General features: G+C 57.2%; 3 protein-coding genes and 1 long non-coding RNA gene across 5 annotated transcripts; 1 reads left to right on the top strand and 3 right to left on the bottom strand.

Annotated features, from left to right (window-relative positions):
- Positions 1 to 2,837: 2,837 nt before the first annotated feature.
- On the bottom strand, positions 2,838 to 4,381 carry FOXS1 (forkhead box S1). Its single transcript, XM_066234399.1, has one exon. The coding sequence runs from the start codon at positions 4,178 to 4,180 to the stop codon at positions 3,083 to 3,085; it is 1,098 nt and encodes a 365-aa protein (XP_066090496.1). The 5' UTR covers positions 4,181 to 4,381; the 3' UTR covers positions 2,838 to 3,082.
- Positions 4,382 to 4,396: 15 nt separating this feature from the next.
- On the bottom strand, positions 4,397 to 14,251 carry LOC136307707 (interferon regulatory factor 4-like). 2 transcript variants are annotated; one of them, XM_066234398.1, is made up of 8 exons: positions 13,894 to 14,248; positions 9,783 to 9,972; positions 9,410 to 9,507; positions 8,499 to 8,607; positions 8,314 to 8,379; positions 7,702 to 8,076; positions 6,981 to 7,099; positions 4,397 to 6,748 (listed from the first exon to the last, which is right to left on the bottom strand). In XM_066234398.1, the coding sequence occupies exons 1-8, from the start codon at positions 14,122 to 14,124 to the stop codon at positions 6,668 to 6,670; spliced, it is 1,269 nt and encodes a 422-aa protein (XP_066090495.1). In that variant the 5' UTR covers positions 14,125 to 14,248; the 3' UTR covers positions 4,397 to 6,667. The 2 variants fall into 2 exon arrangements, 1 of the variants encoding a protein (XP_066090495.1); XR_010725992.1 differs by having other exon boundaries at positions 6,612 to 6,748; positions 6,981 to 7,079; positions 13,894 to 14,251.
- Positions 14,252 to 15,724: 1,473 nt separating this feature from the next.
- On the bottom strand, positions 15,725 to 24,378 carry DUSP15 (dual specificity phosphatase 15). Its single transcript, XM_066234401.1, has 7 exons — positions 24,147 to 24,378; positions 23,360 to 23,393; positions 21,699 to 21,781; positions 19,497 to 19,546; positions 18,447 to 18,521; positions 17,128 to 17,299; positions 15,725 to 16,263 (listed from the first exon to the last, which is right to left on the bottom strand). Exons 1-7 carry the CDS (start codon positions 24,165 to 24,167, stop codon positions 15,991 to 15,993), a joined length of 708 nt encoding a protein of 235 aa, XP_066090498.1. The 5' UTR covers positions 24,168 to 24,378; the 3' UTR covers positions 15,725 to 15,990.
- Positions 17,209 to 22,545, top strand: LOC136307710 (uncharacterized). Its single transcript, XR_010725993.1, has 3 exons — positions 17,209 to 17,324; positions 21,010 to 21,101; positions 22,409 to 22,545. It is a non-coding gene; the product is annotated as an uncharacterized lncRNA (long non-coding RNA).
- Positions 24,379 to 24,381: the final 3 nt, after the last annotated feature.

The following is a 24,381-nucleotide window of genomic DNA, read 5'->3' as shown; positions in this document are numbered from 1 at the left end:
GCAGGTGAAGAATTTCCCGACAGTCCTTCGGAAGCTACTAAATGGGAGGGAAGGGGCTGCCTCTGAGGTGGGGGGAGTCTCCCTTTCCCCGAATGCCCCAGTGACCTGCGCTGCTTGATGGGGAGCCAGGGACGCCCTCTCAACTGATAGTCCAAGAATCTGAGCTGTTGTGTTTGAACACTCTGGAATATTCTGAAAAAACACTGACTTGACCCTTTTCGATTTTGATTTAGCAAGGTGACTCAGTACCCCCCTGTTTTGTTTCTGACATGCCAGGAGGAGGAGTGGGGGCTGGGACCCCCTCCTGGTTTCAGACGTGTCTCCAGCAACAAGGGTCCTTAAAGCAGAGTCAGAGGGGATGGCCCTTGTGTCTCCCCCCCCCCCACCAAGAGTGTAAAGCAGCAGAAGGGAACCGTGGCCCGACAGAGAAGACAGTCTCGCTCCTGCCTTGCTATGTGGCCTTGGGCATGTCACCTCCCTGCTCTGGCCTGTCTCGCCATCTATGCCAAGGTGCACTCTCTGGGCTGGCCCGGCTCGGGCATTCTGGATCTCTGCTAAACACCGTCCACCCCTCCAGGTGGGGGTGGCCAGGCAGCAGCCAGAGGGTGTCTGTTGGTCATGGAAAGAATGTGAAGGCAGAAGGCCCAGTGGGTGGGGTCCTCGGGCTGGGCAGTAAGCAGAGGGCAACATGAGATCATGGTGTCTGGGCTTCCTGGTCCAGCACCACCAGGGGTGGGATCCCCTCCAGCCTGGCCCCCTCCCCTGGGACCCAGACTCCAAAGTCAGGCTGCTCCCCTGCTCCCCCACGTCCCCCAGGGCAAAGGGAATGGAATCAAGGCCAGAGAGGTGGGCACTGGTCCAGTCTCAGCGAGTCCAGGGCAGGCACCGAGCCCAGGGTCCTGCTTGGGAACCGAGGCTGAGGAAGGCCTGTCTCCACTTTTTGACTAGGTTGGGATCCAGAGAGGGATGAGGCCAAGGAGCTCATGCCCAGCGCCCAGTCTGTCCTCCTGGGTGTGGGTGACCCTTTGGCATGTTTCTCTAGGACAAAGTGTGGGCAGGGGATACCAAGTTCTTCTCCCCCACCCCAGGTTAGAAGCTCAACCTCCTGCAGGGAGGGAGGGCCAGGCAGGGTGCAGGGGCTCCCCGTCCTCCTACTGGCTCAGGGCACAGGCTGGGAAGGAACTGGGGTCATCGGGTCTCCACAGGAATGCAGCACAGGGAACAGTGCCTGGCAGCGGCCTCTGTCCCTGACCAACTGAGAAAGAGCCTCCACTCCCCCAGGTCTGCTCGCCTTGTCTCTATAACTGTCTGTCTGTGCGCATCGCACACGCGCAGGCCCACGTGTGCGCACACACGCTGAGATGTCCTGACCCTCAGGCACACCCCACCGTACAGACCCACGTGGGAGCCTCCTCCCCTCACCTCCCCTCTCACTGCGAGGCCGCCCCAGCGAGACAGGACAGACCCTCTCTCCTTTTCCCTACCGCTGGTTCCCCTCAGTGGGTTCCAGGCTGGGGTCCCGCAGGCATGGTGGGGAGGGGCCCCACAGCTGGCCAGGCCCTTTCCCCACCTCTTCCGGCCTCAGGGAGCCCCCACCCCACAGGTCCCCCCTCCACCCTGGCTCTGGAGTCTGTGGGAACCAGACAGTTGGGGCTGTCCAGCCGGACTTGCTTCCTCCCAGGCCCCAGGGGACCTGCTGAGGGAGGGGGAGCAGCAGAGACTGAAGTCGGTGTGGCTGCCTGCCCAGGAACGGCCTCTGGAAGGGACGGGGCTGCCTGTTCCACAAAGGGGTCTCCAGCCCCCTGGCTGTCACTTCCTGACCCTCCAGGCCACTACACCAAAGACCAGAAAGGGGGTTCCCCCGTATCCCTGGCCCCTTCCCTTCGCTCCCGGTACCCATGATCCAGATGGGAGACCTGTGGGATGAAGGGGAATGGAGACAGTGAGGTTTCAGGCTCCTAAGTCCGCTGCTCTGATGGGGGCCACAAATACACCCATTTCTCCTGCTTCCTCAAGGCGGCAGCTAGAGAAGGCCGAAAGTCAGGGCTCTGGCACTCCTGATGTGTACCCAGGACAGCCACCCCCTCCTCCTTCCCTGAGAAAAATGCTTTCTTAAAGAGTCACGGGGAGAGCTCAGAGAGCTGGGGACGCAGGAAGGCCCCTACTCGCGTGGGAAAGGCAAGGGGGCCGCGCCTGCCCTCTGAGCCTGGGAAGGCCCCCCCCCCCCCTGGACACCACCACCTCCGCGTCTACCCTGCGCGGGCCCTGCATCCTCGCTCTGGAACTGCAGGTCAGGCGCTGGGGCAGAGCACACAGACCTAGTTTTGCTTTCCTCTCTGCTACTCCTGTGCCACCCGGAGTTGGAGCCAATGAGCCCTAAATTCTCTGAGCCTCAGTTTCCATCCATGTGAAATGGGGGTGTCATTCTGTACCACACAGGATCTGGTGAGAGGTGTGTGTGTGTGTGTGTGTGTGCGCGCGCGCGCACCCACCCAGGATGGATAAATGTCACAAGTGGCCACAGTTCTTCCTACCACTCATGATGGGAGCAGCAGGGTCGGAGTTTCGGGTTGGGAAGCCAGCCCCTTACGCCAGGCTAGCCTCGCTCCCTGCCTGGTACCCTCCTCTCTCCACCTCAGTCCCTGCTCCTCCCATCCTGTCTTCCTGGGAAACTCCCCGGAGAAAGTCCCCAGCAGGAGAAGTCCTCTTGCGGGATATTTCCCTCTGGAGCCTCTCGCCTCTGCCACACAACCTCACGACCACAGTCACCTCGTGCAGAACCAGGCATCCCGGCCCTCGGCCCCCAACCATCCAGCAAGCTGACCCTCATCGTCACACTGCCTTTATTGGCACAGAGTAAATCCCACGGGGGCTCTGGTTGCCCTCACCCCAAGTCTGTCCGGAGGCCCTGGGGGCTGGTTGAGTGTTCACCACTCCGATCTTGGCTTCTTGTCCCAGTTGTTGTCGGCTTGCCAGACCTGGGTCCTTTGAGAGCTTCCCAGATCCTAGAGGCAGGCTCAGCCTGGGGGCTGGGGGGGTTCTGGCAGAGGCCTTGCAGGGACCGCCCGAGGCCAGGCTGGCTTCACTCAAAGAAAAACATTCCTGGCGTCCGGTACAGGCAAGGGGTCAGCCCCAGTGGGTAGCCAGAGCCGCCCTGGACAGGGAGGCTGCCCGAGACCCAGGGCTCCTTGGGGTCAGCGGGCAGGGGGAGTGGGGCCCGCAGTGAGGCCGGAGGGGTGGGAGGTGCAGGGGTGGGGGCTGCCGAGGCCAGGAGGTGCTCAAGGCCTGGGTCAGTGCCCATGCAGAAATTCAGGGCCTGCAGGCGGCACTGGTAACTGCCCCCGATGCCCGTCTCGGGAGTCAAGATGGGTGTCGGGGCTTTGCTAAAACCCTCGGCCTCAGAGAAGTTGGCAGGAAAGCCGAACGCCGGGCACGAAGACGGCGAGATGGCCACGGGGAGCTCCCCCGAGCCCACAGGCTTAGGCGTGGGCATGTCTTTGGGCTCCGTGGACGGCCGGGGCCTGACGTCGGTGGTTGCCGGGCACAGGCTGGCGGGCAGGGACCCCACCAACCCTCCAAAGCTCGGGCCTTTGGGCTCCGGCAGCTCCGGCAGGAATGAGCACTGCCGGCCGGTTGCCGTCTGGGAGACGCCTGGGTCGTGGCTGGTCTGTCTGAGGGGCCCTCGGCGGGCCTTGGCAGGGCCCCTGGGGCCCTGGGCACCCGCCCGGCGGGTGAAGCGGCGGCGCCGGCGCAGGAAGCTGCCGTGCTCGAACATGTCGTGGCAGTCGGGGTCCAGCGTCCAGTAGCTGCCCTTGCCTGGCTTGCGGTCATCACGGGGCACCTTGACGAAGCACTCGTTGAGCGACAGATTGTGGCGGATGCTGTTCTGCCAGCCCGGCCTGTTGTGGCGGTAGAAGGCGAAGCGGCCCATGATGTAGCGGTAGATGCCGCTGAGCGTGGCCCGCTGGCCCGGGGAGCTCTGGATGGCCATGGCAATCAGGGCTATGTAGCTGTAGGGAGGCTTGGTCGGCTCGGCTACGGGGGCCGGGGGCCCGGGCGGGGGCTGCTGCTGCATGCTGGCCGGCTGGCCGGGCTGGCGGCAGCCGGGACCACACGAGCCAGGCACAGAGTCCAGGGCTGGTGTCCGGCCCAGCCTGCCCAGGCTGGTTAAAAGGCCCATTGGCCCGGCCTCCCAGCCTGGAAAGGCAAAAAGGGGTGGGCCCACCAGGCTGCCCTCCCTTCCTCCCTTGCCCCCCTCTTCCAAGGCCCAAGAGGGGCGGGTAGGAGAGGCCAGGATTGGGAAGCTTTGAACAGCTGCCAGGGGTGAGGAGTTGGGAGGGAAGGGACTGAGACCCTCGGCCCACGTGTGCTGGTGGTGGTGGCTGGGGCGGGACAGGATGTCAAACTGAGGGTAAAAAAGAGAGAAACAGAAAGAGATAGAGGCAGAGATGTAAAGAGACAGAGATAGTGAGGGGGTAGAGACAGAGACAGAGATAAAGAGGTAGAGACATAAGAAGAGACAGAAACACACACGGAGAGATAGAGGCAGAGGCAGAGACAAAGATAAGAGAGAAAAACTGCACACATGTGTACACACGCATGCACAGAGTACACAGGACAAGTTAGAATCACTGAAATAGAGAAATGAAGAAATCTATAGAGATAGCAAAAGGTAGATACAGAGAGAGACACACGCAAGCACAGATGTGAGAGAGGGAGGGGCAGAGACAGTCCACTCTGATGAGAGAGGGGAGACCTGGAGTCTAAGGGCTAAGCTGGAGACCTGGGAGCCTCCATGAGAAGAGCCACCAGGCCCTCGCACACTCCCACTCCGGTTCCCTTTTCTCCTCTCCTCTCCTCTTCTCCCCGGCCTGTGGTCTACTGCTCCCCACAGTGTAGGGCCTTTGAGGTCACACTATTCCCTGCCCTCCTCTCACTAGGGTGTATGTGGGGCGGAGTGCCTAGGATAGTGATGAAAGCCAGCCAAACCAGTCTGCTGAGCCCTGGCACCCTCTAGTGACTGATGTGGGGAGGACAGACATTTGGGCAGAGGTGTCCCTTTTCCCAAGAGGTGTCTCAAGCAAGTCCCTGACCCTGGCTGAGCCTCAGTTTGCCATCTCTCCAGTGGAGCTGGTGACCCCTCCTCTGTTCGAGCTGTGGTGAGAAGGCAACGGGCCCCCTTATGCGGACTCCAGCACCCTCCGAGGGCCTAGCACAGAGTAGGACATAGCTGAGGACTGTCACTCTGAACTGAAGCTCCCTGCCAGCTGCAGTCTTGGGCTGGGGAACAGCAAAACCCAGTGCAGACACTCAGGCCTTCTGAAGGGTGGGGCAGCCTCCTCCATGTTCTCCCAACTACAGGCAACCCAGTCTTCATAGGTTCTTTTGAATAGATGAGAACTCTGAGGCTCAGAGAAGTTAAGAAACTTGCTTAAGGTCACACAGCGAGCGAGTGAAAAAGCTAAAATTTTAACCCAGGATTTTATAATCCCCTAACATCACCCCTCCTATGACAGGCAGGGAAAGAGAAGAGTCCCTGGGGACCCCTGGAAAACAGGCTATGAACCCTAAGAAGAGTAAGTACCATATAGTTTTGCTCTATTCCCAGTGTCCAGCATTGGCCCCAAACAGGTGCTCAGTCAACATTTGTTGAATGAATTAAAAAAAGTACACTGATTGACTTCTGTACTTTGTTGAGTCATACAGTCCCCCCGCCCCATAAAAGTGGCTTATTAATGTATCCCTAAAGCAGATTTATTTTGTTGCCCTCTGTAAAAAGAGTCCTATAAAGTCAGAAATCAGAAAAGGGAGCAAGGTCTGATTCCTGGGGCAGAACATGGTAACTTACTGACAGGGCAGGGTCAACCACCTCCACGGTTGAGGGGCTTCTTCTCAAGTCTCAAGAACTTCCTACAATGTTTGAAGCAGCTACAGAGGGGCTGGACTCCTGGCTCCCACTTTAGCTTCTGCCTTGGGGCTCTATTTGGGGGCCTGCCTCAGATTCTCCAAAGAAAGCGTTGCCGGTGCTGGGGGTTCAGAGGTTAGCATCCAAAGTCCCAAGTTCAGGCCAAATCCTCTGTTCCGGGGCCTTCTCCCACACACACCCAGAAAGAAGAGAGGTGGGGCCCCAGATGCCCCTAGTGGCAGGTGGGGGGAAGGGTCCGAAACTCTGAGCCCCTTCTAAACAACCCTGAGGATCTAATTATTGGTAAACTCAAGTTAAAGCAAACTTTATAATGGATCGATGGCAGGTAAGCAAGGTTGCTTTAGATAAAACGCTATAGGCCTGTTGGGCTCTCAAAAAACAGATGAAGTTTTTCTGGTTTCTTCTGCCCGAATTGCTGTTTCCGGAACCGCAAGGCCGAGTTCGGTTTCCGCCGGCCGCCCCAGGCCCAGCTGTGCCGACCCTCCGCCTACGCAGCGCGATCCAGGGCTACGTCCCCGCAGCACACAGGCCGAAGGCCACGATCAGCTTCCGCTACCCCAGCCCACCTGGGTGGTGGGTGAGGGGAAGCCCCAAGGTCACTGGCTCAGTTTGGGCAGAGCTGGCGTGGGGTCCGCACCCCGTGAGGGGCTGACTTTATAGAGGGTAGGAGAGGAGGAAGTGGCTACTTAGGGCTGACCCAGCTGCACCATCAGGCGAGTGATGCCATCCGGGATGCAGGAACTAGGGAGCGGCCACTGCCCGGGCACTGTGGGTGTGGTACTTTGAGTGCAGGAGGAGCTCTCTGGCGAAGACTGGCTCCACCTGCGAGGGGGAAGAAGGTGGGGCAATGAGCCAGCTTTCTCCCTAACCCATCCGCGATGTTCCCACCGCCCTAGTGACAGCCCCCTCCCCACGTGCATTCCACAGGCAGGGTTACACGGACCAGAGGATCACGTAGCAGATCAAGGGCGGAGCTGGGACCGGAGGGAGCAGTGAGGGAACTTTAGGAGGTTGGGGGGTGTGGTTCTCCAACGGAGTGGGGGAAGTGACTCACGTGGGCCATGATGAGCCGCTCCTGGGGCTGGTCTGGGGGACCCGGGTACTCCTCACCAAAGCACAGATGAATCTGGTACTCGGGCTCGGGGCAACCATCCTGCAGGTGGGCCCGTAGTTCTACGGGCACTAAGATTGTAGGGACTGGGCCAAGATGGGGCATCCCACCTGGTGCCCACCTTGTGCTCATATCCCATTGTCCTGTGAGCCTGCATCCCCACTGTATATGCCCATGCCCTATGCCCACTTCCATATCACTGTGCCTGTCTCATGTCCTACATCCGCGTCCACTCCCAGTGCTCATGCCCCATGCCTTGTGCCATGCTCACTGCCACACCTTTATGCCCACCCATGCCCGTTGCCACACACCTATGCCTATCTCGTGCCCAGTGCCCCTGTTCCCCATCCTATGCTTAACAGCCTGTGCCAATGCATCTGCCCAAGCCCTATGCCCATGCCTCAAGCCTGCTCCTTGACTATCCCTCCTGTATGTCTGTCAATATCTGTGCCCAGCCCTCCTGATGCCCAAATCTGTTCCCACTCCCGGTGCTTCTGTGTCAGGTCCTTTGTTTCAATATCCACTCGATGCCCAGCATCCTTAAGTCCATTCGCCTGCTCCCACACCTCGTGTGCCCACTGTCCTCTGTCCACGTCCCTTCTTCCACCCCTGTGTCCAGCCACTCGGCCTTGCGCCACCAGCGGCCCCTCCTTCGCCATCTTACCTGCGAGGAAGCGGCGGGTGTCGAGCAGCTGGCACGTGCGCTCGCGCTCCAGTTTGTTGGGCTGCGCGCGGTGCGGGGCGAGCGGGCCGCGCCAGTACACGCGGCCCTGGCACAGGCGCTTGGCAAACACGCCCTCGGGCGCCACCCACAGCAGGACGCCGCGCTCCAGGTGCGGGAGCAGGCGCTGCAACACGCGTGCGCCGGGCGGCGGCTCCGGAAAGCGAACCTGCGCGATGCGCGGTGGCGGCCCCAGCAGGCCTTCCGCGGTGGAGGCGACCGCGGCCCGCGGGCTCAGACGGCAGCCCTCGGCCGTGCGCGCGGTGGCCTCGCGCACCAGCTCGGCGCCATAGAACAGTCGCACGTGCAGCCAGCAGTCTGAGGAAAGGGGGAGAGGAGGCGCCAGCTCCCACCTGCCTCCCGCAAAGGGGCAGGGGACCCTGAGGTCCTCCCCACCTCAAGGAAATGTTGGCGGTTCTTCCCGATATGTGATAATTTTAGCAGTGTGTGGCGGTGGTAACTGATTGCCACTTCCAGTATAAACGAACTGGTAGTTGAATCTCAAAAGCATAGGGTCTGGGACCACCTGCGCAGTGGGGCCATCAGATTCCTTACCGGGGTTGCTGAAGTCCTCAAAGGGCAAAGAGCTCCAGTGGAGTGGGGGGTCCTGTGCCTGGTATCCTGGGGACGGAGGGGAAGCAGTCAGGCACCACCTCCCCCTGGGTCCCTTGACCCCTAGATCAAGGTCCCTGAGGAAGCCAGGAGAAAGGCAGGGGTGGGTGAGGAGACCCAGTACATACTGTGGTCAGCCAAAGGGCTTGGGAGCAGGGCTGCTGGTGGCAGTGAGCCCTGCCAGGCCCGCCTGGGGCGCTCCTTGTCCTTATCCTCTGTGGCTGATCCAGAGCCAGCCTGAGCATCAGGAGACAGGGTTGTGAGGACGGGAGAGGAGTTTCCAGGGTGGCTGCCCTCGGGTTGAGGGAGGCCGGGGCAGACTGGAGGCCAGCTGGGATTGACAGGGGCTGGGAGGTTTCGGAGCTCAAGACCCTTCTTGCCACAGAGGTCAAGAGCGTGGAGGGAGTTGTTGTCAGTTGTTGCTAGGACCAGAGCTGAAGCCCACTGTGACGGGGGAACAGGTGCTAGGAGGGAACGGGGCGATGGGGAACAGGAGGGACAGGGATCGGGGGACAGAGTGATGGAATGGATGCTGATAGGGGCATTAGGGGAATGGACCAGACTGGTGGGGGGCTGGGGACAGAGCGATGGACCACGGCTGATGGGGAGAGGTGACGGGATGTAGAGAAGAGGGGCGATATAGTGATGGAGATGGAAATGACGCCGCTATGGCAACAGTGAGAGCTCAAGGTGATGAAGGTGGAGGGCATCCAGTGGGTAGAACTGGATCTCCCCGGGTGACTGGGGACAGAGTGAGGGACCCAGTGATGATAGGGGCCAGAGGGTGGATTTGGAGACAATCGGGTAGATGCTGACAGAGTGATGGAACTGACGATGATGGCAGTGACGGGAACAGTGAAGGAGCCAGAGACGATGGAGGCAAAGTGAACAGACTGATAGACCCCCAAAATGATGGCAGAGCTGATAGGAGGAGTGGGCATGGAGGGGAGGGGTCTTGTGTGGGAGACCAGAGAGAGTGTGGCTTGGGTGAGAGGAGACTTAGCTGGCACGGCTGCAGATGCTGGAAGGACACACTGACCTGGTCTGTCCCACAGGCTGGCTTCCTCTCTCCTCCAGGGGGCTCCCGCTGGCTCTGGTGATCGCCCTCCTCTTCAGAGGAGGCACGAGCGCTGGTAACTGGATGGAATTAGAGACACAGGAACCCCCTCAACGAAGGTGATTCCAGACAAGAGGACCCCAGTTCATGGCATGATCTCAGGCAAGACCCACCTCTCTCTGGGCCTCAGTTTCCTCCTTTTCAAATGGGAAGATGACCTGAGTGGCCTAAGGGTCCTTCTCTCTTTACCTGCCCGCGAGTTTAAGCTCAATAAGTCCACTGTTCCCCATTGTTACAGATGTCCAAGGCGAGGTCCTCGTTGCCCAGAGAGCCGCCACCAGGGGTAGGGTGGTACCTGAGCCGTGAGCACCGCTGGACACCAGCCGGTAGACCTTGAAGGGGCTGGAGATGTTCAGCTGGCTGCGCTCCCGCACCTCACAGAAGTCAGCGCTCTTGTTGAGAGCACAGCGAAGCCGGGTCTTCCAGGCGGAAGGGTCCTCCTTGTCGGCGCCCTCCAGGTGCTTGCCCTTGTATACGGCCCAGGCCTGGGGGTGAGCAAGGGTACTTGGGGAGGAACAGCGCGGGGCGGGGGGCTGGTGTTATGCAAACAGATGAGGGGCTGCCTTGCCTCCCACCCTTCTCTCTCTCCCTCTGACCCTGTCCCTCTACCTCTCCATCCTTTCCTCTCTTCCTCCTTCCCTCCCTCCATCTGACACATCATATTCCTTTGAGTTCTTACTTTGTGCCAAGCCCAAGTTAGAGACTGAATGGAGAACGAGACGGACCTGGACCCTGCTCTCAAGGAACTCAAGGCTAGTGGGAGCAGCCAGCTGCAAGCTGCTCACTGGTAACAGCTATATTCCAAATCATGGATTGTGATATATAAAAAATACGCGGGATGATGGCATATAAAATAACGGTGGTAGGGCCCTGGCCGGTTGGCTCAGTTGTAGAGCGTCGGCCTGGCATGCAGAAGTCCCGGGTTCGATTCCCGGCCAGGGCACACAGGAGAAGCACCCATCTGCTTCTCCACCCCTCCCCCTCTCCTTCCTCTCTGTCTCTCTCTTCCCCTCCCGCAGCCGAGGCTCTATTGGAGCAAAGATGGCCCAGGCGCTGGGGATGGCTTCTTGGCCTCTGCTCCAGCGCTAGAGTGGCTCTGGTCACAACAGAGCGACGCCCCGGAGGGGCAGAGCGTCGCCCCCTGTGGGCAGAGCGTCGCCCCTGGTGGGCGTGCCGGGTGGATCCTGGTCGGGCACATGCGGGAGTCTGTCTGACTGTCTCTCCCCCGTTTCCAGCTTCAGAAAAAATAAATAAATAAATAACGGTGGTGATTTGCTGTCTGAGGGGATGGCGCAGTGGATCCTCATTATGTGTGGTGGTTATGTTCTAGAAAATCTACACACCCCCCGAAGGAGCGAACCCGGAACCACTGCTCCTAGAGAAACATGGAGCTAGGTTTCTACGAGGCTGTTTACAGCCTTTCAGTAGCTGATCAATACCTAACTTTGTTTTATACGTATTTCTGCAGGATACCTTCTCTCAGGGGTCCCCAAACTTTTTACACAGGGGGCCAGTTCATTGTTCCTCAGACCGTTGGAGGGCCGGACTATAAAAAAAAACTATGAACAAATCCCTATGCACACTGCACATATCTTATTTTAAAGTAAAAAAACAAAACGGGAACAAATACAATATTTAAAATAAAGAACAAGTAAATTTGAATAAACAAACTGACCAGTATTTCAATGGGAACTATGTTCCTCTCACTGACCACCAATGAAAGAGGTGCCCCTTCCGGAAGTGCAGCCGGGGCCAGATAAAGGGCCTCAGGGGACCGCATGTGGCCCGTGGGCCGTAGTTTGGGGACTCCTGCCTTATCTGATATAAACTGTTGATTCATTGACACTGAACTCACAGCCAACAAAACTCTATGGATGCCTGAACAGAGCTTCCCTGACACACAGACATGGTGGGGCAAAAGTAGATTTACAGGTGTATGTGAAGCACAGAGTTTATTTTATTCTTGCAGTATTATTTATTAATTATTGCATTATTTTCCATACGAACGACCATAAACCTACTTTTGCCCAATCCTGTATTTTCTCCGTAAGGTGTGTCATAGGATTCCGTGCGTAGGAACCACTAGACGGCACCTCAGCACTGCGTAGTCTGGGGGTCACTTTAAATTGTAAAACCACCGACAAAAAGCACAAAAATATTTAAAATGCAGCACTAGATAGACTGTGAAAGGGACATTGATTTATAGTCTGAGAGCAGACAAAAGAAGGCAGACGTCGCCTGTTCCCCCTCAGCCGGGATGTGCGTGTTCTCGGCGACTCAGATTTTAGACTGTTCTGCACATGTCTGTGAATGGCCACAACAGTGCCCTGGGTAATGATTTGAGGATTACAAATTACAGCAAGTAAGTCAATTTGCAAATATAGAATCCACAAATAAGGAGGATCAACTAACTGTGTGTGATGGGGGCAAGGGGAAGAGAAATTAAGGAAGACAGGTCAAAGCTTGATCATGAATGTCCTTAAAGGCCAAACTTTACCCCGTGGGCTTTGGGCACAAGGAAGGGGTGAAGCCAGGGAGTCGTGTGTGTGTGTGTGTGTGTGTGTGTGTGTGTGTGTGTGTCGGTGGTGGGCTGAGGGATAGTCAAAGCAGCCAGGAGGATGGGGAGTGCCAGCCTACAGAATCTCTCTCCTCTGAACAGCAGCACAGAAGTCTTAAGGGACAGGTCACAGAAACAGTTACTGAGCACCTGCTGTGTGCCAGGCACTGCGCTCAGTGTCACCACCCCGAAGCAGCTGCAGCTGGAGGGGACAGACTCATACGAGGCACTTAGACTTCACAGGGAAAGTTGTTTCAGTGGGGGGAGCAGGAGGAATCTGGGGTGAATTGGGGGAAGGACTGAGCTGGAGCTTAATAAAGGCATTGAATGAGTGCATCAGGGAAGACGCTCTGGAGAAGGACATGTTTCAGCTGAGCACAGTGACACCTGGCCAGGTCAATGTGGAGGAGAGAGGGTGTTCCAAGCAGAGGGAAGGACATGTGCAAAGGTCCAACGGTGAGAGAACCATGAAGCATTTCGAAACTGAAAGAACTGTCAGGCTGGCTCTAAAGCTGGGAGAAGCGGGGTTCGGGGAACGTGGCCGAGAAGCAGTTCTGGCAAGGTTGAGAGGCCACGAGGCCAGGTGAGGAGCGGGACTTTATCACAAGGGCGGTGAGCCTTCCAGGGCTCTGAGTAGGGGAGTGGCAGAGCGAGAGTTACATCTAGAAAGATCTCTCTGGAGGACTGAGCAGAGCTGAGGCACAGGTGGAGGCAGGGAGCTCAGTGAGGTCACAGCAGTGGTCCTGGTGAAAGGCTGAAAAACGGGTTCAAGTGGGTGGACTGACCAGGAGCTCAGCGAGAAGCCCCAGCAGGTCTTGGTAATGGGGCAGAAAGAGATTGGAAGAGAGGGTGGCAGCCAGAGCTCAGGTGCCGGGCTCTGGGGTCTGGTGGCAACAGGTGCAGTATCCCATGTTGGGAAACAGATGCTGCTAGTAGAGGGGAGCTGATGAGCGTGGTGTTGAGGATATGCTGAGTGTGGCAGGTCTGGGAACTGTGAGAGCAGCAGGCTTGGGGCGGGGGGGGGGGGGCTGGGACAGGGAGAGGGAAGTCCAGGAGTGGATGCCCAGAGCCCCACATAGGAGGGGAGGGGTTGGAGGCTGAGAAGCAGGGGCCAGGAAGGTGGGGTGAAGTGGAGGGAGGGCAAACAAGTGAGTGTGTTTCAAGGAGGAGGGAGGGTGCCTCAGACTCCCTCCTTTCATCCTCGGGGGTCAGAGAAGACAAGGTGGCTGGCATCCTGGGCTTCGGCACCTAGAAATGCAGCAGGAGGGACGGAAGCCAGAAGGGGTCAGGAAGGGAGAGAAAGAGTGGAGGGGCTGTGAGGAGGAGGCTGACAACCAGGAGACTCTTCCAGGACAGGGGTCAGGAGCTGGAGACAGGCGGTGTCTAGGGCCCTGGTGGTGGCTTGCTATGTGGTTGGTTGGTTGACTCCAGGACTCATGGCTTACAGGAGGTACTGGAGTTTAAATGTTATGGGGAGGAGCCCGTTTGGAGGAAGTTAGTAACTGAGGAAACGGGGACATTCCTGGTGGGGTGGGTCACACAGAAAATGTCCCCAGCTGCTGGGTTGGCATGGTGTCGGGGTGGGAAGTTGAGGGAGTCCCATCAATGGCATCTAGTTTCCCCACTGTGGAGAGGTTGGAGAGGCCCTTGAGAGGTGGGGACAGTGCAGGTCACCCAGCTGTAGTGATTCTGTTATAAAAGGGTGTCTGAGGGTCTCCCATAAGTGGAAAACACTAGAGACGACTGAGGCTAAGGGCCAAGCATGTGGCCCAAGGTCACCCAGCGCGTAGGTCGGTCTGTGCCCTGGGCGCTGGGGCCTGGCCGGTGTCCCCGGCCCCTGCCCCCTTACCCTGAAAAGCGCCGCGTCCTGCTGCGCCTGGTAACCCTGCTTGGCCGCGTGCTTCCAGGGGATGCGGAACAGGGTCTTGCCCTCGTCCTCCCAGCGCAACCCCGTGTAGCGCCCGCTCTCGATCTGCGCCACCAGCCAGTCACGGAGGCGCAGGGGACCCCCGGCCCCAGCCATGGGTCGCCTGCCGTCGGGAACCTTCCCTTCCTCCCTCCGCCAGGGGTCGCCGGCCATCCAGGATGCAGTAATCCGCGGGATAGGTCGGGGGCACGCGGCGGTTAGACCCCAGCAGGATGGGCGATCGCGGCCACCTGTGTGGCGCACGGAGGCGGTGAAAGCGAAAGTCTGGCCAGGCAGGTTTCACTTTCCATTTTGCTCCCTCTCCTGGTAGGCCCTTTCCTTCCGCCCCTCCCCGTGTAGCCTGGCTTTGAAGGCGTTGGGCCCCTTGCAGGGGTCGGCTAGAGACTCCCTGGGACGCCTAGACCCATAGGGGGTAAGGGGTGTGTGGGGGCGACGGGCACGCAGAGGCGTCCCTTGCCCCACCCCTGCACCTGTTTACTGCTCGTCCCAGCTGGCCAGAAACTTACCAGTCCTTTTTTAGAACCTGGACTATGTAGAGGCTGGAAAGGTGAAGTGCTTTTCAAACTAAGTCCCAATCAGAACTGGGAGGCTTCCACCCCAGACCTGCAGAACCAGAGCTTTCCAGGTTCCCTGTGCGATTCTGAACCAGCTGGCCCATGGGCCACACTTGGAGAACTATCGCCTTAAACCTTGGGGTCTCCATTTACTGATGCTCCCGCAGTGCTGGCCTGGCTAGGCAGAGCCTTCCCTGCAGCGGCCAGATTGGTTCCCATAACAGTATGTCACATGAGTGTAATTACTCATTTTATTGTTAAGACTAAAGCTCAGAGAGGTTAAAGCCCTCTAACAAGGTCACAAGGCTGATGGGTGTTGGAGGCAAGATGTAACACTGTATCTCTCTGTCCCCAGAGCCCAGGAGCCTAAACAGTGCCCCGGGGTGCCTCCCAACAGCTACACCTGGAGTTTAGGGGCTCCTGTTGGGCTCTGTGATCTCCCTGAAAGCACGTGCAAATTTTTCACATCTATGCATTTTTCTAAGGTTTGTATCTTTCATTCAATCGTCACATGGGGTTTGTGATCTGAGAGAGGTCACGGTGCTCAGACTGCTCTACTAGCTGTGCACCTAGGGAAACTGAGGCTCCAGGTGAAGAGAAACCAGCCTCTCTGCAGCAAGTACAGAGCTGGGTGCCCCGTCGGCACTGACCGGAGGCTGGTTGCTCTGTCCCTCACGTGTACCTGCACAGAGGTCCTCTGTCCCCATGTCCCAGCTGCCACCCAGTTCTGACGCTTGTAGCCATAGCCAGGACTCAGCCTCAGCCTGGTAGGGCTCCCACGGGGCATAAAGTATTTCATATGATTAAATACAAAACTATCTGAATAACATAAAATAATTACATCAGAGCAGAGGTCTTCAGCGTGTCACACGACCCCTTCGTTTTCCTGAGTGGCAGAGTTGTGGTAATTAGGAGGGTGGGGTCCATAGCCAGACTGCCGGGTGTCAAATCGGGGCCCCACCACTTGCTCGCTGGTGGACTTTGGGCACCAACCTTAATTCCCCCATCTGTTAAATAGCAACACCTACTTCACAGAGGATGAAATGAGATGCGTGTAAAATGTTTAGCACCTTGCCGGGCCCATAACGACCATCAGTAAATGACCCAATGACTGGGAGGCACTCAGACAGGCAGCTTCTGTGTCTCTTTAATATCCCCCAGGCCTGTCCAACCCCCACCCACCTACCCACCCACTCCCACTCGCTGGCCTTGAAGAGAGGAGGCCCGGGTGCCCCCGCCCCCAGCCCAAGGACTAAGGCACCAGGTGGCTGCAGCAGGCTGGCCCAGACACAGAGACGCACAGACGGAGGACACACTACTGCACACAAGCGGGGCGGGGCACAGGGGGCAGGCGCGGGGACCAGGCCGCCGGGGGCTCCACGGGCTCTGGGCCCTCCTGGAGGCCGTGGGGGGCCCAGACAGCCCCCCTGCAGGGGACCAGTCGGGAGGAAGAGACGCGGGGTCCTCACTTGCCGCCTTTGCGGGACAGACACCGTGGAAGGCAAGAGAAAGTCTGCTTGACGCGCGCCAGCAGCGGCAGCGGCCGGTTGGCTTCGCGGGGCGCCCGCGGCACCAGGCGCTGCAGGGTTCCCTCGGAGGCCGAGGCCTGCGGCGCGGGGGAGGCAGCCGAGGTCGCGGAGCCCTGCCGGCAGCGCTTGCACAGCGGCAGCAGCGTGCGCACCTCCACCTCGTCGCGGAACGGGCTCTCTCCGAAGCGCTCCTCCAGCTGCCGGCGAAGCTGGGGAGGGATGTCGGGGGGCCGGGGTGGGTGCCAGACCACCGGACTGGTCCCCTGCACAAACCCCATAGCTTCCGTCCTTCTGAGCGCTTTCCACACCTGGCTAAGCCCCTCGCCTTCCCGAACATCCTCCCAGCCTCCCCTCGGAGTTTCCATCCCCCTCAACCCACTTTCCTTTTGACATTTCATCTTCTGGACCTGCTAAATGACCCCCCTGCCTACGCAGCGGGGACCACACTAATTTCTCCCCCTGCCCAGCAAGCCCCCTCACACAGGGCCTCTGCCTTGCTTGCCTCTGCCCTAAAGTCTTGCAGCTAAGCCTCTGGGTGCCGGCCTGTCACCTGATGAGGCCTTCCTGCACCTGCTGCTTCTCTCTCCATCTCTGTATCGGACCCCCTGTTGCTAGAGAGGCCTCAGTTCCTGACATCTTCCTGTGCCATCTGCCCAGCAGGCATAAGAGAAGGGACTGCTTTGGCCTCATCAAGAGCGCGCATGTGCGTGTGTGTGCACGTGCACACACGTGTGCGTTTGTGTAGGAGACCAGCATTTCTCCCCAAAGGAGCAGAATGCTCAGATGCCTGCAGGTTCCAGGCGGTTAGAGCAGGCAGTTCTGGGACCTGATCAAATCTAAGTGTCCATAGTCTGGCCCAAAGGCATTCAAATTCTAAATTAAAAAGAGAAAGGAAACAGCTGGCTATCCAAGCAAATATACCTAGGGGCTATATATTATTAGCTCAAGGGCCATAAGTTTTGAGACCTCCCCCCAAAACCTTCTGCCAGGTCTGAAGCCCGGGCTAAATTCTTTCCCACAGGTGCTCAGCTCAAGCAGGAAAGAAGAGCCCCCCACTCTGCCCCAGCCCCTACCTTCCGGGAATTGCCCCAGCCAAACTCTTCAAGCTGCTGCCTGAAGCCTGGGTTGGGGTTGGCAATGGGCCGCGTGGACTTGATGGCTTCAAGCACTTCCCGCCAGCCTAGTCCCGTCACGGTCATCACATATGCTGTCACGATGGTGGTGCTTCGAGAGATGCCTGCAAAGCTGATATTCCCCCCCCCAGCTTCAGGTAAGGTCCAGTCTCCTCTGTGTCCCCCCGCCAGCCACCTATACCCACTGCGGTTCTCCCACCCTTGCCTCCTGAGCTCCAACCACAAGGAACCTGCCAGGACCTATCTTCCCACCTCCAGGCCTTTGCCTATTCTGTCCCCTTTGCCTGGAAGGTCCCCCAGGCGTTCCCCCACATCAAAGGCCTGAGTGAAAGATCACTACTTCATTCACTCATTCATTCAACAAACATTTCCTGTTCCTCTCTTATTTTTCAGATCCTGGGGATGTAGTGGGGAGTCAAACAGAGATGCTCTCTGCCGTCCTGGTACTTATAGTATGGCTGGGGGAGACAGACGGGAGACAGGGAAACACTTTCAGGTGGTGATAATTACTTTGAAGATGAGCCCAGGGGCTAGGGGATGGGGGATAGGAAGAGGAATTAATCTAGTAGGGGGGACAGGGAGAATGAGGGAAGGTGTCCCCAAGGACCTGACATCAAGCTGAGTCTTGGAAGAGGGGTAAGGATTAATAAAGAATGTTCTGGGCAGCCTGTGGGAAGGCCACGAGGGAGGAGCCCGGTGGATGTGAAGAACAGGGAACTGGCCAGTGCACTGGGAGCAGGGGAAGGAGGGGGCGGGGAGAGACCAGGCTGGACGGAGCTGTTTCTGTGGCTGGGCCTCCAGCGCAGGGCTGTGCTCAGTGAGAAGCTATGACGTGAATGGCATCAAATGGGCCAGGGGCTCCTGGGAAGACTCTGGGGTCCTGTCTCGCAGCCTGGGGTCCTCCAACGCCCTGCACTATATCGTCTCAAAGGCCAGGAGGGGCGGGAGCCACACTAGTGGAGGGCATTTGGCTACCTGCATGGCCTCACCTGTCCTTCCCAGTGGCCCATCCCGTCAGCATTCTTTACCCTATTTTACAGATGGGGAACGTCAGTCCCAGTGCTGTGTGGCCACAGCCACACAGCTGGTAAAGGACACAGCCCCGACTTGAGTCCCCTATCAGTCTCCACCAGATGAATGGTGGATTGTCAGCCACTGTGACAGCTGGCACGCGTTCCTCCTTCCCCATAGGATGAGTGTGTGCCCAGGAGGGAGGACTGCCACTTCCTTCCTTCCTTCTCACTTCCCTCTTGACTCACCAGTGCACAAGGCAGCTCCCCCCGTTGAGGCGGCAACAGTGGATGAAGTTGATACATTCTTTGAAGTGCTTTTTGCTAGAGAAGAAAGCAATAGGGTAGGGAACACTGGGGGAGGCATGTTTCCTAGGAGTTGCCCCCTCCCCATTTATGGAATGGCAAGAGACAAAGACCCTGGGGGTCCTTGGGTCAGCTAGCACGTACAGTGAGTAGGGGGGCCAATATTATGATAGGAGGTGGGGGTGTATGTGAAACAATAATGGTGGTGCTTCATGTGGTAAGAGAGGCCAGTCATGACAGACCCCACTACAGAGGCAGGAGCCCCTCCCAGTGTATCCTGCGGACTCTATTTTCATGGGGGGGGGACATATCTTGACCATTAAGGAAACGGGTAGAAGACATAGGAGTCCCCCTCCACTGGGGTCTGCAATCAAGCATCTAGGGACAGTGGTGGTCAGCAAAGCGAATGACATCAAGGTTCCAGAGGGGCAAGAGTGTCCTGTCCGGGTCCCCCTCAGGCTGGAGACACTGCTGCTAACATGAACAGAAGAAGTCCCACGTTCTGAGCCCCCATTACATTGCGGGCCCTGTCTGTCCTAGACCCCCGATCCACACCGTCTGATACTGGCAAGCCTCCTTGAGGCTGCTCGTGCCCCCGTTTTCCCTCTCAGAGAGGGAAAGCTATTTGTCCAAGGTCACACAGCAAGTAAATGGCAAAGCCTGGCTGGAACCCAGATGTCTTCCTTCCAAGGCCAGGAACCGGCTGAGCCTGACCTTTTCAAATCTGCTGGTGCAGCTGATCCTGTGAGACAGGGTGCTTTCTCCAATTCACAGCCGAAAAGACTCAGCTCTGGGAGGCTGACGGTCTCGGTCGGGGGCACAGGCAAAGCCGTGGTTGAGACAGAGTCAAATTTGGGGCTGGGTGACCATCTGTCTGTGCTGGGGTCCCAGGAGAGCTTGCCGGCCTGCCGGCCCTCAGACCGCCTGCAGCCACCCTCCCACGGCCACAGGAAGGGGCTGTCTGGCCCTGTCAGTCCATCCCCAGGAACTTACATGGGAACCTCGGGGGTGTCAGCCACCGGGATGCGAAGGTAGGTTATGCCCTGAAAGTATAAAACACACAGGAGCGGTGGGAGGGGGGCTTGCTTGTACCCCCTTACCCAGCCTGGGCCTCCAAGCTCCTCCTGACCCCAGACCAGTTCCTGCCCCTCTCTGCACCATGGCTGTTCCCTGTGTTCAAAGAAGGCAGACGCCATCTCTGAGGGCTTCCCAGCTCTGATCATCTGTGATTCTAGAACCTTCTGAGAACTTGATAAAAAAAAGGATCCAAGGGCCTTTCGTTTAATAGCCAGGAAAGGACCACTTAAAGTGACTCCTCTCCAAATGAGGATTACAAATTATATAGTAAGAAGGGCAAAACAGATTTTATTTTCTTAAAACAAAAATTATGAAAATAAGTTACACTTCATAAATTGTGCTTTATAAACTCTGCACTAATTATTAAAATAATTAAGGAGAGAACTGTCCGTAGTTTTTCCAACAAACTTGCTCCAACATCCTTTACTTCACACAAGATCAAAAAGATGATTTTTTTGCTCACATTCCAAGAACATCAATTTTCTCAAGGATGTCTCTTAATTGTTTGATACTCAAATGGCTCTTTTTGGGGCCTGGCCCACCCACGGCCAGTGGCTAAGGGACCCCTGGCCAGATCATTTGTTAATGGCTTCCTGTGAGAGTCCAGCCTTCCTCTAACTCACTTCCCCCAAGGTCACTCAATCCTGCACCTTCTGCAAGGTTTGCAATTTCACTTGCAACACATTTGGCCTTATGTTTGCACGGCATAATCAAACCCTGACTGGTAAATTCACTGATGGATGGAGCGAGAGAGAGGCTTGTGAGGGGAGGGGAGGGACCGTAGGAGCATGGGTTCATTTTGCAAGCAGTCATTTCATTAGTAAATATATTCATGACTTCACAACCTTCCCCATGCATACTCCAATTACTCCATCCTGCACTATAAAGCAAACTCAGACTCCACTGACCTGGAAATCTCTTCCTTGAATGGTACTGAGAATCACAGATTACTAGAGGTTGCCCTTTGGAATCATCAAATCAGACACATGGGGAAATTAAGGCCCAGAAAGGGGAAGGATCCTGGACAAGGTCACACAGCCAGTCTGTGACAGAACTTGGTCTGAACCTCAGGTCTCCAAAGCCACTTCCCACCCACAGTTCTTTCCCTTCAGTGGGTGACAGAGACTGTAACAGATTAAAAGGAAGGGACTCTGTTTATGGGATAAGAGTATGATTAATTTTGTATTGTATCAGCTATAATTTGTTAAGCACCTTTTACTTGGCTCTCAACAACTCAGGGTATAAAATTCCCTTGACAGCCCCGGCTGGATAGTTCAGTTGATTACAGCATTGTCTCAAAAGCATTAGAGGCTGCTGGTTCGATCCCTGGTCAGGACACATACAGGGACAGATCTGTCTCTGTCTCTCCCTCCCTTCCTCTCTCACTAAAATCAATAAATAAACTTTTTTTTTTAAATTCCCTTTACAGATCAGGCAACTGAGGCTCAGAGAGGTGAAGTCTTATGTCCAAGGTTACAGAGAAAATAAGTGGTGAAGATGAACCTCCCGACTCCAGCACAGGTGGTCCAGATTCTCTGCTTTCCCCCTCTGGGTCAAATGCCCTCACCCTCGTCCCCCCAGGACTCGATAACACCAGCACCAACGGTGACAGTAGGAGCCATGCTTTACAGTGTGCAAGGCACCTTCGCCATCCCACAGTCCCCTCGCCTCCTTACAACAACCCCTCGGGGGCAACAGGGCTGAGGGATCAGAGGCCCAGAGAGGCCAAGTCACAGCCCCAGGGCACACAGCAAGATAGAGAGCCCAGAATTATCCACTGGGGGTCACCTATTCAGCTGGAGCCTTTTTATGGTTCAGTGTGAGGCATCAGGGGCCAGATGGCCTGTGTTCAAATTCCAGTTCCTCAGCATCCTGGATTTGTGGCTTCAGGCTAATTACTTTACCTCTCTGGGTCTCAGCTGCAGGATCCAATAGGGAAGCTAATGTAGAACAGGCCAGTTTTCGACTGAATGAATTAGCCTGTGTCAGGGAGGCAGTATAGGACCTGGCACATAGTAGGGACATGATAACGGGTGCTGTGTGTGTGTGTGTGTGTGGGGGGGTCTGAAGTCCCCTTCCCCAATCTGTGCACAACCCTGGGATGGGGGTAAGAAGTACCTGTAGCAGAGGCTGGGGTGACTCATGAATGGAGATGATGTGTGTGATCTTATTCCGGCCCAGCTGATCCGGGTCTTTGGCATCTGAAAGAAACAGGAAGCTGGAGCCAATCTGGCAGGATGACTTATGTGTTCCTGACGGCCAAGCACAAGCGAGGCGAGACTCCCTGCCCAATTCTCCTCCTCACCCCACCCTCTCCACCTTGGCGGACCCCTCTGCCAGCTCCTGGCTCCTTCGCCACTTCCTGCTCCTGGCAATGACAGGCCCTGCCACACCCTTTGGTTTCAGTCTTGTCTCTGGGGCACCCGCAAAAGACACCCGGCATCTCTCCCCACCCCCGCCTTCTCCATGCAAACACGTATTTCCATCGTGAACACCCTCCCCTGACATCTTTGACGCAAGTAATTCTACTTCTAGGAAACCTGTCTACAGAAAGGTTTGCTCACACAAAGGCCATGTGTAGAGGACGATAGTTTCTGCAGCGCTGCTTACAACAGTAAGAACATCGGAAATAGTTACAAGTAGGAACAAACTAAATGTCCATCAAAAGAGAGCTGGATAAAAAAATAGTATATTCATACTTTGAATACTATGCAGCCACTAAAAAGATCTTTATGGACTGATGTCCAAGAATGTCCACAATGTGTTATTAAACGGGAAATGCAGGTGACAGAATAACATGCAAAATAGGTTTCCATTTTTGTTTTCAGTGTCGTAGCTGTATCGACAGAGAGAAGAAAAATGACCCAGGCGTATGCCCCACACTGCTCTCAGTGGTCATCTCTAGGGGCTGGATCTCCAGTGTATAAAGGCGTTTTATAACCAGAGTAAAGAACACCTGTCTCCTATATCTCCATTTGTCCACATCCTCATTCAACACACTTTCTGAGTGCTTACTATGTGCAGCCTTGACTGGGCATAGAGGTATGGGGTCAACTTCTGCCCTCCTGGGAATTCTGACCTTATTACTCAAATACTCAGAAAGCAATGCGACGTGAGCTGCGAAGGTAGCTCCAGGGAGGGAGGGGTGGAGGGTTTATGAGAGTGGAGCACTGAAGCCAGTGGGGGACAGGGTGGATGGGCAAGGCCCTGTCTCAGTTCACAGGACTCTTCCTCTCTGAAGCCTTCTCCGACTCTGCAGATGGAAATGACTTTTCTCACCTTGGGTCCCCCACACCCTGGACCAGCCTGTCTCTTAACAGAGGCCTGGGACAGGCAGAACACCAGGGCATTGGGACAGAGTGGGCAGTGTTGACCAATAAGGTTTCTGAGGTAGAGTCCAGCGAGGAGGAAGTTGTGGGGGGAAGGGTCCCCAGCTTCCCAGCTAGAAGCAACACCAAACAGACCTCGACCCAGAACCTCAGGGCCAGAGGAGCCTTCAGAGGCAGTGGGCCTTGTGCTAAGGGGGAGGCTGAGGTTCAGAGCAGGTGCCCACCCGCCCGGCACCCAGCACTCTGAGCCCTTTGCCCTGGAGACACTCTCCCACCCACACACCCCTTAGTCCTCACCAGCTCTTTTCCCTTCCCAGCCTGGCATCACTTCCCTGCCCCCAGCCTCATTCCTGAGCGCCTCCAAGGCGAGTGGGCTAAAGTATGAACGATGGACCAGGGCCTGGGGCGGGCAGAGTGCCATGGCCTTGGGACAGAGTGGGAAGCGCTCACCAATGAAGTTTCCGAGGTAGAGTCCAGGAAGTACCTGCAGGACAGACAGGCGGAGTCAGCGGGTTAGGGGAGCTGGGCCTTCCCACCCCCACAGCTGGGAGGCCGCAGCCCTTCTCTACCCCCCACGAAGGGTGTCTGAACCTCAGGGCTAGGGAGCACTCTCCTGTCTCTGGTGGGCCTGGGCTCTGTGAGAGGGGTTGGGAGCCACGACAGGGGGCACCAGGGAGGAAAGAAGAGGGAGGGCACAAAGACCTAGGGGGAGGGGGTAGGAGGAGCAGGAGGAGAGGGCAGAGGAGAGGTGGGCTGGCAGGGGCGGGTGGTGGGGAGTTCTGAGGAGGAGGGGGCAGGAAGGCAGGAACAGGAGGCAGAGCCGGAAAGAATGGAGAAACAGCCCCAGAGAGTCCACAGAGTCAGAGATACAGGAGACAGAGACAGAGAAAGGGAGTCAGAGATAGTCTGGGAATGACAGGGAGCCTCACAACCGCACAGCAAGAAATAGTCACAGAAACAGGCAGAGACAGACACACTGGGGGACAGAAACCAGAGAGAGAGAGGCAGAGTCAGAGAGAGACAAGAGACACAGAGAGACGGAATTAGAGAGATACAGCCCCAGAGAGACACGCAGCGAGATATGATTTCAGAGTCGCAGGGAGCTGGAGAGGTAGACACACCGAGACTCAGCGAGAGCCAGAAGGTCAGATGCAGGCGGAGCAACCCGGTCCCAGGCTGGCGCCGGGCCGGGGCTGGGGGCGGGCAGGTGCGGGCTGCGAGGTCCCCGCCCACCTACCTTGGTCATGCCATTCCCCATGATCCCTGGGGCGGGGGTCCGGGCGCACCCCTCGCTCGCAGCCCGGAAAGCGCTCGGGTCACAGCTGCCCTGGTGGCCCAGGCCCGGCGCGGGCAGCCTGGCTGGGAGCAGGGGGCCTGGCGTCCGCGGCCCCGCCCAGCCCTGCCCAGCCGCCGCCGCCGTCACCGCCCGCCGACCCCCGGCCAGGGAGGGACGTGATGGTAGAGCCGCCGCC

This window comes from Saccopteryx bilineata, chromosome 6 (genome assembly GCF_036850765.1).
Source record: "Saccopteryx bilineata isolate mSacBil1 chromosome 6, mSacBil1_pri_phased_curated, whole genome shotgun sequence".
Classification (NCBI taxonomy): domain Eukaryota; kingdom Metazoa; phylum Chordata; class Mammalia; order Chiroptera; family Emballonuridae; genus Saccopteryx; species Saccopteryx bilineata.
The sequence above is the reverse complement of the archived record's forward strand: the minus strand, read 5'-3'. Positions and strand labels throughout refer to the sequence as shown.